Below are 12,500 nucleotides of genomic sequence, written 5' to 3' on the forward strand. Positions count from 1 at the left end.
GATTAGTATTTTTAGTATAGACTATAGTATAAAATATACAACCTGTTTTTGTTACAGCCCCAACACTACTGCGTGCTGCAGTAGACTCGCTACTGCTCGGGTATACCGCTGTCGCTTCTCTTAATTGCCAAGACTCAAAGATCGGGGCGTCGTAACATTCAGATATTTTCGGTAAATGTCCGACCGTGATGCAATAATGGTGTCCATTCATAATTCGCATTCGTAGTTTAGTAATCATGACCACTTTCGGGGGGCGCAATATGGCATGTTGAAACGGTCATTGTGGTTGCGCGATGCTCTGCAAATGACCACCTCGCAATTGAACGTAAATCTAATGTTTGGGGATACTCTATAAGGCATGGGTCACGAACCCCGACCGGGAATCTCACTTGCGTGCAAAAAGGGCCGAATCACAGCTAAATCTAACCATGATTAAGGGTTTACAGTTTTGTACCGAACCTGGACTTAGTGTTAGTTCATAGTTTATAACTATATACAGGGTTTAAAGTGTGGTTATAGTTATATCGAACGTGTATTTAGAGTAGGTTTATAGTAATTATATAATTCGCCTATAACCTAAACACATAATCTCTTCGTCGGTCGCAGAAATAGGTATACCGGAAACGTGCATACATTGAATGCAGGTTCCATTGAATTTCGCGGGGTTTCTATGCAGCCAACGCGCCAAGAGTGGCTACTAGGTTTGTGATCAACATTACCATAACTGACATTGTGTTTGACATGCGACATATACATATGTCGAAAAGGTACACAGCTGGTAGGTTACACTTTTCAGCTTATTATAGTTATTCAGTCGGCTAATGACATTATATGTCTAACAATACCATAGAGTACTCATGTATATACAATAATATATAAATGATTATAAAGTTCATGTAACACTCACATGCAAAAATTCGCGTTTATACGCAGTCAGGTTCGCTCTCTCATCCTTCCCCTCTCTCCCCCCCTCTCTCTCTCTCCCTCTCTCTCTCTCTCTTTCTCTCTCTCTCTCTCTCTCTCTTGTTGACGTCCTCCTCTCACTGTCCTCCACACACTCCCGCACACTCACTGCTACTTTACTACAACGCTAGATCTTGCGCGCACACACTTGCACGCACGCTCGCATGTACACACGCTCGCACGCACCCACGCACTCACGAAGACACCCGTGTTAAACTACCATTACCAAGCTCACTATCAAACAGAACTAGTCTGCTAGTAGGGGACCTAGATTACATGACGTAATCATCTTTACGAAGAGTTTAGCAGCGTCCTGGTGATTACTATACAGATCCATGAACTGCTTGACAGTCAGGCAGTCTTAACACCACAGACATCATCTACAACTGCTCCTAAAAAAGCGGCTGGCTTACTTGTGCTGTTTCTCGTGTCACTAGAGGTCGCCAGAAGTTCGACAGCGTTATCGTTGTCACTGCTGTGACAAAATGGTCGAATTGTCGCCTCTCGGGTGACATACACCAAGAAAACACATCGCCGCATCCCTCTACACATACACACACTCATACACACACACACACACACACACACACACACACACACACACACACACACACACACACACACACACACACACACACACACACACACACACACACATACACATACACAACCGTGCAATACAATCGTGTGAGTGTATCGTACATACATATAACAGTATTATTAGTACTATTTATTGAATACTGTTCATGAGAAATTCATGATAGCGTGGTCATCTGGTAATTTTTTTTCAACCACTGCAGAGTTACCACGTCAACCTGCTCCACATCGAGTCGCGTAAATCAAAGAAGGCGGGACTGCAGTACGAGATATTCGCTCAATGTGAGGGTGCTAAGGATGCCATCATCCGTCTCGTCAAACATCTGCGCACGAACTCGTCCGCTGCTGAAGTCACGCTACAGCGAACAGTATCCGTCAGCCCAGAGCAGCTCACAGGTAAGGAGTAGTAAGTAGTAGTGTGTAAGGTCGGTCACAAAGAAATAATAGTTGTCATTATACTTATATATATATCCATTCATCCATTCATCCATCCATCCATCCATCCATCCATCCATCCATCCATCCATCCATCCATCCATCCATCCATCCATCCATCCATCCATCCATCCATCATTTAACAATGAACATTAGTGCTCTCGCTGGGCATCATTTCTAGACAACCTTTAGGCGCAGTCGTGTATACTTCCGCGTCCATATTTAGCGCCTGTTAATTACTGCATTGTGTCTATAGTAGGCGACTGTCCGTAGACCATGTCGGAACAACAAGCTGAAATGTTGAGATCTCTCGGTTTTGTATCTAACAAATTATCCAGTACCGACTAGAGATGTTGCATCGGCAAAGCAGAGATATAAATATAATCAAGATATAATTGAATACGCTACATACCTACGCTTCGGGCTTGCGAGTTTTATTTCGTTCTCTTCGGTGGCATTAGCGACAAGTAAACGCAACCGTATTTTCTATAGTTTTTTACAAGTCTAATATCGTCTTTAAACTGACGTTTAAGGAAAGAAAGACGCCGTATTTGTTAAATATGTTTGGCATTCAATGGCCAACTGGAATAATAATGTGAATCGACATAGTTTACATCTCACGTACGCTAAGACCATATTAGGAGTGAATAAAAGCATTTGTTCTTCTTCATCTTCGGTGTACGTGTTATCATGACGTGGTATAAAACAGTAAGCCTTCTCAAATTTTTGCAACATTTGGTCTCCAGAAAATTCTTTTTTTCGGTGAAATTCGGCACTAGAGTGCAATAATCTGCATTATGCTCATTTTTTGTGCCTCATGGACGTCTAGAAAGCATTAGAAGTAAAATTGGTATTGTCGTGTAGTTGTGACATTCCGTCAAGTGGCGTAGCCATGGTGACCGGTTGGCCATTTTTGTGTTTGAAATGTGACTACTTTGTAGAAATTCGCATCATAGCGCTGGCAAAAGTTTCGAGCTAAGCATAGTGCATGAATCTGTAGTTATTTAACATGAATAAAGTGTATGTTGTGTATGCGACGACACAGTGTGAGTATTTTAAATTAATTTCTGTTTGATGCTTATTCAGGCCTGCTGCCTATGGACGCCTTCTACTGTTGTACAATAACTATAGCGCCGCCGTAGAGGGTGCATTATGCGTTATGCATTATGCATTATGCGTTACGAGATATGGCTCGTGTGCTGTATAGCTGGTACACCTAAGATTTTGCGTGTATGATGATGCGCACCGTATGTTGTATGGTGGCTTACCACGTGAATACGCGGTGGAGGCGATGGAGGCCATGTTTGCGCTTACCTAAAACGAAAAGGTCACCTATGAAGTCGATGATAATGAGAGAAACGTACATGTTATTTCACGTTTTTTGAAGTCGATATGCGAGCATGGTGCTCGGGGCGGCGCGCGCGCGCGTGTAAACCTCGACGAGCCGCGCGGCTATGGCGTCAACGAACTGAATAAAACGCATTCATACGTATAAATAGAGGAGCGCGTGAAAGAGAATCAGGAAATGTGCCGGTCAATAATAATATCGAGCTAATGTTAAGCGATCCAAACAGACACGGTAATGTTGCATTGAGCGTCATCGCACACCATCACTCACAGCTGGATGTAGGTCGGTTGGTGGCCCCCGTGAGCTTTCTCACTCGTTTCCCGAGTTGACGAATTCAAGTTGCTCTCCGATGTTTTTGTCATGTTCTCGTAGAAGAAGGCGCTTTAGGAACACGAAAGACGCCGTTATCTCTGGCGCGTAAGCGATGGCAGATCCGTCAAATAATGGATGTAAATAAATTAGTTGGCATTATATTTGTACGGCTTCTGATTAGTTTTAATTAAAATAAAAGAAAGGTTGTACTCCAAACGCACTGTACGCGCAAACCTATATCGCTGCACACACACACACACACACACACACACACACACACACACAACACACACACACACACACACACACACACACACACACACACACACACACACACACACACACACACACACACACACACACACACACACACACACACATACACACACTGCAGCGCGCGCACGCACAGACGCATTGGCAGCGCCACGCACGCACGCACACACCCCCCCCCCCACACACATATATATAGATATATATATAATATAATATATCACTTGATTTGTATGTGTTTTGTTCAGCGCGAGTCCTATAACACGGAAAGTACTCTATTGAACCGCGCATGTCTGGCACCGGCTGCTAGCTCGCCTGCGCCTCTACTGATGGCGAAGCGGTCGTCGTATTTACGGCAGAGCTATGTGACTGTCTATTGACAAATAATACTTCGCGGGATCACGTACTTCCGTGTGCGACAAATATTTATTGCCGTGTATGTAGGGGCCCTCGGAATCGCGGAAGCTGGTAGTCACAAACCGGTTGAGTTTTAATCATGCGTTTGAACACTGCGCCTGCGTTTTGGAAACCGTCGAACACATGTTCCACTCGTGGGCCCGCTCGCGTACCACTAATAGTCCACAAGCTAAAGCCAGGGTATCTAAATGACAGAGAAATGTAGAGCTTGCCCGTCGTCTATCGTCTATGTCTTTCTATACCATGACAATAGACTAGGCGGCCTGCATGGGACTGCCATAAGCTCAAAGCCATCTCGAGCTCTCTTTGATATATCAATGTTCCTTCGCTTCTACATGACGCTTCAGAACCGCTCCGGAAGCGGCTCTGATATTCATGCATAGACACTCGATACCCATTATGAGTAGGTGTACTTATCTATCATCGTCTCACTCTCCAACTATTTTAATACTTTTACCCTCTATAATTCGTACCATTTAATTCGCTATCACTATTACTCACTCACTCTCCCATAGATATATAATGATAGTACTATTCCACCTCTATCATGTGTGCCTGTACGATTGTGCGCATTCTTTAACATCTATCGCTAACTATCCTAACCCTATTCTTCGTGCCTCTCTCGGCTCACCATCGTCTCCACTTCCCTCCATAGTGCTTTTCATTTCGGCAGACCTCCTTCTCTTCACCTGTAGCTGCCACGATCTCTCAACTGTCTCATCAAGTCGCGCCTTGTTCTCTCGTGCCAACCCTTCTCTCCCTGTACGTCGGGTGGGTACCAATTTTCGTGGTATTCACATAAAAATACATGTTGAATAGAAGAGTGGCGGTTAAAATGCCACTTTACTTTGGCATGGAGAAAATTCACAGATTAAACAGCGGAAAAAGACAAACAAATGTATAAATTGATAATGACACTTGTGCTATTACAACAGGCACCAAGAAGGAAGAGCAAACAATAAACCTTCGTCATCCTCTAGCTGACTTAAAAATGACTTGTAAAATTCGGACTATTGTGATCCAAGAGAAGATTTTGTATCGCTGATGCGCCATTCTTACCCGACCTCTCGGTAAAATGCGCCATTGCCAAGGGCGTAAAAATGGACATTTAGTTTTAGTCACACAAAGTACTGTTATCATCATACAATTCACGGATGTGAACTAAGATCACCCTCATATCAGCTAATCAGAGGACTACCTTAGCACATTCATCGCCACCTGTCTCTCCTGGCCCACTCTGGTGGCAATCTATTTACAACGTATCCAGCCTTCATTAGCGTGGTTTTTAACTGCCTACAAATCGCCACAGAAAATACAGCTCTGCATCGCGCGAACCATCCTCCAACAGACTTTCATTCATCATCATCATCATCTTGTTTATAGCTTCCATCTTTTCCACGACTGCCTGGGCGTTGCGACTTGCGATTGATCCTCCTCCACCCTTCTGCTGTTCCTGCGTTGTAGTCCTTCATCTATACTTCGAGGCCAGCCTAAGAACAGAGATCTTGTTTGCACGCTACGGTCCGGAATCCATGCTCTCCTTTGCGGTCTCTGCCAACCGGTCTTTTTTCCTAGGGATCTCTAATTCTTCGACAAACCTCAGTACTCCTCTTTCGCTGCTCCCTTCTAACATGCCAAACCATTGCAGTCTTCTACTGTTACGTTGCGTATTCCTCGTATCTACTCTTAAACCAACATCGCCTTTGCCACTTCTTCACTGGATAACCTATCCTGCCATTTAACGGTTCCAAGCTTGTACCTTTAGCATCTTTCTTATCACATCTTCTCAATTACATCGGTCATACTCTTTCTTGTCATTAGCCCACCACTTCCACGCCCATTATAACAAAACTGATCTATATACAGCTTCATAGACATTTGCCTCTGACTCTTTAACGGAATACTGTCTGTTTACTAAGCAAACTAGCCCATCTCTCTCCATTTCTTCCATGCAGGCCGCTACTCTAAACTCTCACAGTTCTCTCTGCTACCCACTCACAGTCCACCATATCACCCAGATAGCAAAACTCATAAACTTCCTCTATGTTTCCTCCGAAGTCCTCAGTCCTCTTTCACCTTCCTTCCCTGACATACCCTCTTTCTGCAACGGGAACCGAAAGCTTCTGGATTCGCCTGTTTTACAGCAATTTTCAGTCCTGCTGCATCTGTTGGTGACACCACTTTGTTACACTCTATGCCATAAAACTGAATTTCACTCCACTCTCTCCCACAGCATACCACATGCGCCGTTCTTTCCTGACTGCACATGTGTGCCTCAGAGCCCTTTCCTGTACCATCTATGCCTCAACAGATTTCTTCTTTTTAATCTGCCTGGAAGTTGAACTGTTTTGCAGCGCTCAAATAAGGCTGTTCCATGTTCAACGCGCGACCAATGCTGCGCAAACGTGAAGCACGTGAGATGTGGTTTCAATTGGACTCATCATCCCAGGACTGCCTTGCGCTTGTTTTTCGGACGCTAATGTCTAGGCATGGTGCGCTTTCTGCAAACATTACAATAATGCAGAAAAATTATATGAAAAAAAAAAAAAAAAAAAAAACAAAAAAGGGAAAAAAGGATTGGTATTAACCATGAGCAACAAAATATAATTCGACTGATACCTGCATGGGCCAAAATGGCTCCACCCTGCGCTATTTTACCCCTGAGAACTGCTGGCCATTTTATCCCATTAGCATCAAAAAGACAAAGTGTTGCATCATCAAAGTTGAAAATCATGAATAATCACAACACCCAGATACATCTAAAAAACATCGCTTGGAATAATATGCACATAAACCTGAAGATTATCCAGATTTAATGTGCCAGTATCAGCTAGTATATCGTCGGGTTTGTTGTTTAGTATATAGAATTAGGAAGTTGTTTGTGCCAAATGCTATACCTTAGGATGGCAGGTCCACCGCTGCTGAAAAACACACTTTCAAACATGTTGCGAAAACTTGGTTCGACAACGCAGAAAATCCGCACGCATGTTGGGGTTAGACAAACATATGCTAAAATTTGGCCAAGCAGTATCAGTAACGCTGGAGCTGTCTAAAATTGACTGGTGAAGAGCACCAAAAGATCAGATGGAAGACAAAACTAGCAAGGTAAGCGCCATTTATAACCCGCCAATGGCCCATTTTTACGAACCCACTTTCCTCAATAATTGCCAACATAAACAGATTACGAACTACGAGCATGTCGAGCGGTTTTAAAAAGATAAAAGTAGTATCATAAAAACTAGTTACGCACACTATTCACTCCGGAATCAGCAAATTCGACATATGATCACATGATATTTACGTGTGGAGCCTACAAATAAAATTCGTGGATTGCCATGGACCCACAAGAAATCACACGCAAAGGAATGGTAGAAAACCCCGCGAAAGAAAAAAGATTTTTTCAGTAATTGCCGCTTAGTCCGTTATTGGATTTTAATGGCTTGCGGAAAATATAAACACACGGAAATATTTTAATGCCATGTAAGGTCGCTTACAATAAAAACACGGATACAAGATAACGATTTCTGGTGAATGGGCACCAATATAGGTATTCCCAAGGTTACTCATGGGGAGAAGGCTCGAGCCGCGAGGAGAATAATTGCAGCGTCTTGAACCATTTAAACCAACTGTGGCGAGAACATAATTGCATTTGACCGTAAGAAAACAGCCGCTTAGACAGCGGGCTAATAAAAGCCTAACGTCCTTACCGTTCATTGCTTGCTCAGCATTAGTATCGTGATCACCCGCTTTATCGCGCGGGCCAGGAGTCGGCAACCCACTAATTCAGGAAAATCCGTATAAGAATAAACGTGTCTGATTAAAATAACGTGCATTAGGAGTATTAATCCATAGACATCTTGGTTTAAGCGAATGTGGACCCCGTTTAACTGAATTCCTATTCGCGTTTAAATAAATATAATCCTATTGCCACGTTAACGGTTAAACATTTCGGTTTTAAGCCGATGCGCGCCCGTTAAAGTCGCCATGGGCCAATAAAGCGCGGGTACACGTGCATACGTGTATTGCGAAAAGCCTATTGCTCTCATGCGCGGCTGCACCGTACTGATGCAGACGACCACGACCTAAAAATGATGCGCCAGCCCGTGGTAATATAATTTCCGCCACAGTGTGTGCCTTCTAGTAAACACAACAAGGCTAAACGTTACTGCCTGATTACCATTTTATAGTCAGATTCGTTTGTGACGTCACACCCGTGCGCTGACTATCACACGCCCGTACTCACACTGCGAGTAAGGTCGGCCGTGACGGGTATTAATATAAACCAGAAAAACCACAATATTTGAATATGCTAGGCTTGGTGATTTAAATAATTATAATACTCATTAATAAATCGCCAGTGTGTGTGTGTGTGTTGGGGAAAGCCTGTGTGTGTGTGTGTCCGTGCGTGCGTGCGTGCGTGCGTGGGCGTTTATGGTGTGCAGATGAGTAGTTGTCCGTGTGCGCGAGCGGCGCGCGAGCAAGTCGGGAAAGAATTGTGGTGTGTGAAGGTGGGATGTGTGCTGTGTGCCTGCGTGCTGTGTAGTGTGTATGTGTCGATTTGCGTCGGTGTGTAGTGGATCCTGTGTGTGTGTGTCGTGTGCTGTGTGTGTGTGTGTGTGTGTGGTGTGTGTGTGTGTGGTCGTCGTGCTGTCGTGCTGTGAGTGAGTGGAGGAAGTGGAGGTCAATGACGTGAGTGTTGCTCCGGTGTGTGCCTGTGTGAAGCCGATGTGTGTGTTGTGTGCTGTGTGTGTGTGTGATGTGAAACAGTGTGTGTGTGCTGTGTGCTGTCCGGTGCTGTGTGCGCAAAAGCGCCCACAAGTGCGCTGTGTCGAACCGCCACTCCCCCTAACGCGCAGCAAGGCGCACGAGGGTTAAGTTAGCCTTTAGCTTCCAGCGTTACATACGAAGAGCTCGCGCATCTCCGATAATGTCGTTGAGCAAAGATTTAATCACGGATCTTTTATTAAACAGACTCTTTTCCGCTTAGAGCGCGCGATATCAATTCAACACGGGCGTGAAACACAGCATTTTTCGCTGAATGCCTAGACAATAATAATGACCAATAAGCCACGTGAAAGTCAATGTGACGTGATTTCCAGGAATGTTTATTATATTTGCGTTAAGATATAGCGGCCATAACGAGAGAGCGGTTACTTACAACGCCCAAGAGCTTTTAGCGCCACATGACATCTTACTATCAGACATTACTTTCAGTTTGTGAATTCGCAGGTCCTACAGTGAAGTAATGTGTAAAAATTTTCTTACCATGCCATACCTGCATCATATTCTCACGCGGTTGATAGAAGACTAGCGCTTCAGCCTTACCTATACATTATATGTGGTGGAGCTATACAGTAGTGAGCACGACAGCCTCAATCCGACAAACACGCAACTTGCGATAAAACACGCAGCAACCATTAAATCTGGGTTGCGTATACGCAGCCGTATCCCAAACGACGTATATTTAGATCAGTCAATATAAAGTGATGTTGTCTGACTTATACGAGTATATATATATATATATAGATATATATATATATATGTATAGCCATAAAAACAGTTAGGTGAGCTCGCGCGACGATTTTTGTTAGGATAGCATTTATTATTCGGATCATTATGTGCCGAGAGGGCGGTCGTGAGGTAGTCGCGAAGTGGACATTGAAAGTAGTTGCTGGGTGCTTATATAATGAAGTTAACTTATCAAAGCGTTTCATAGTTACTACGCCTTTCTGGGGAGCCGTGTGACCAAGAAGACATCCGGCAATTTGACCTGAGTATAGAAGAACTAAGCAGACGGTCGAAATGAAGTGGGAGGTACCGATAAAGAGCTTCTTTGTCCTGAATGCGCGCATGAACGGCGGAGTTTGCCAGTTGTCAGCCGCTGATATGCCTAGTCAGTCTTCAGTTAAACAAGGAAGTTCATTATTTACATATTAATCAGTGAACTAAACGCATAAAGCGCATATGAAGTGAGCATGCATCATGAATGAGACTTAGATGGAATGAGGGTGAACGAACCCGAACGGTGAAACAAACAAATACGAAGAACGGAACAGGGAACGACAAGAAGAGGAGAGAAACGAACGAGACGAAAACGCATGAGACGCAACGAGAGAGAAAAACGAACAAACAGTAAACGAGACGAAAGAAAAGAACGCAACGAACAAGACGAACGAAACGAACGAACGAACAAACGAACGAACGAATGATGAATAAACGAACGAACGAAGGAATTCGTAAACGATTAAATTAGTCCTGAATACGTGAGCGAGAAAGCAAAATCAGGTCGATCAAACACGTAACTTAAGGCCTGACGACAGAGAATTACAATCAAGATAGTTGCTAGCGATGACTCAAGCAAAGAGCAAAGAACTAGCAGGAGGGAATTCGACTGTCGCGGAACGCTGGGCGGATCAGGAGCGATCTTAACAAACACGAGCACACACACACACACACACACAACACACACGACACACACACACACACACACACACACACACACACACACAAACACACACACACACACACACCAGGCCCGTAGCACGGAGGCCGTTCGGGCGGCGTTCGACAAACCCCCCCGAGGGCCCTCCCCCAAGCCAAAAAGAATAATAATTTTGAAAACTTGCGAAGAATTTCACCTCACGGTCGCCTCGCAATTTTAGTGTAAATATATGCAAAATCTCCATCGTGCGGAGAGGGTCCGTCAACGTTGAGGTGAAGCATCGTTGAACAGCCGCCCCTCCCACCACCTCCCCCCGCTCGCGGTCGCCCTTGGCTCCTCGCCTGTCGGTTCGCCATTGCGCCGCCACAAGAAGGGCGCTGCTAGGACAAGGGGAGGAGGACCGGAAGGGAAGAGGTGCCGGACCCCCCCTGGCTTCGCGTGCTGCGCAACTATGGGTGTACTTAGACCCCCCGGCAACAAATGCGGCAATGTACAAACGCCCACTGGCGATCAAGCAGAAAATTGCCCAACGATTGAAAAACGAACGCGCCACACAATAAAAGCTGGGCTTACGCCGCCGCCTGCGACACACACACACACACACACACACACACAACACACACACACACACACACACACACACACACACACACACCGCACGCGCACGAAAACACTGGCACAACTGTGGTGATAGTAAATTTAAACTATCCCTCGTGAACAAATGTCAAAAATTTGAAGTCAGTCGTAACTGCCTGCCCCCACTCAAGCTCGCAGCGCTCTACGCCTTAGACATATTCCTTCTGCCTTCCCTCTCTATCACGCCGCGAGAACGACGAAGACGCGCGAGAACCACTGAAAAAATGTCGCCATCTTCTCTCCGTTTCAGCATGGCTACCCGTCGCGACGCAGGTCGCTCATTTCTGACGCAAAGTTCGAGACGCACACGCACAACGAGGAGATCGAGCGTCAGCGCACGCTGTCCAAAGATGGCTCCATCAGCGAGGACGAGGTGTTTGACGTCATCGAAAATGGCGCCGTCGTGTCAGATGACCGCCCAATCAGGAAGGCGACTCTCCTGTTTGCTTTGCACGACGGACTGATTTCACTGCACCGGATATTAAAATCATTCGAGGTAAAGGTGTGGATTTCTGCGTGCGCGCGCCTGCTTTCAACATCCGTGCAGATAGTCAGCTTGCGAGGTTGCGAGAAGTCTAGGGCGTCACACGCGTCCATGCGGCCGGCCCAGCGTGGCTTTGCGGATGGAGTGGACTCAAGTTTGGGCCGTTAATTATTCGTATGTATGGGCGTGTATGTATTCATCACGGCTGTGAATTTGTTGACTTCGCGTGCGTACGTATGGCGTTGTAAATAGTCGCGCATATATATGTGCTGTCCGATGAACACATCGCCAGGTACAATCAAAGTATTTGTACACACACACATATATATATACATATATAAATAAATTCATAAATATATCATATAATATATATATTATAAATATGTATATATATCGACAATTAAGCCCACTCGAGAGGCGTCAAATAATTATTCGGTAATTATCGGTTGAAAAGCCACTTGACCGATTGTTATTGGCGCCGGAATCTATACACTGTACACTACGAAATTGAAATGCATTCAGCCCCCGGCGATTTGTTACCTGGCGTGACGTCACCGCGCCGACCGAGCCCCGTCACCGCTCTTAACTTTTGCCTC

General features: G+C 45.0%; 1 protein-coding gene across 1 annotated transcript in view; it reads left to right on the forward strand.

Moving 5' to 3' along the window:
• Positions 1–12,500, forward strand: part of LOC106805810 (phenylalanine-4-hydroxylase-like) — a 47,875-nt gene that overhangs the window by 21,194 nt on the left and 14,181 nt on the right. The window contains 3 exon segments of the mRNA XM_014807550.1: positions 1,764–1,956; positions 3,716–3,792; positions 11,671–11,916. Coding sequence (XP_014663036.1) covers positions 1,764–1,956; positions 3,716–3,792; positions 11,671–11,916 — 516 coding nt within the window.

Source organism: Priapulus caudatus, unplaced genomic scaffold, assembly GCF_000485595.1.
Source record: "Priapulus caudatus unplaced genomic scaffold, Priapulus_caudatus-5.0.1 Scaffold128, whole genome shotgun sequence".
Taxonomy (NCBI): Eukaryota; Metazoa; Priapulida; class Priapulimorpha; order Priapulimorphida; family Priapulidae; genus Priapulus; species Priapulus caudatus.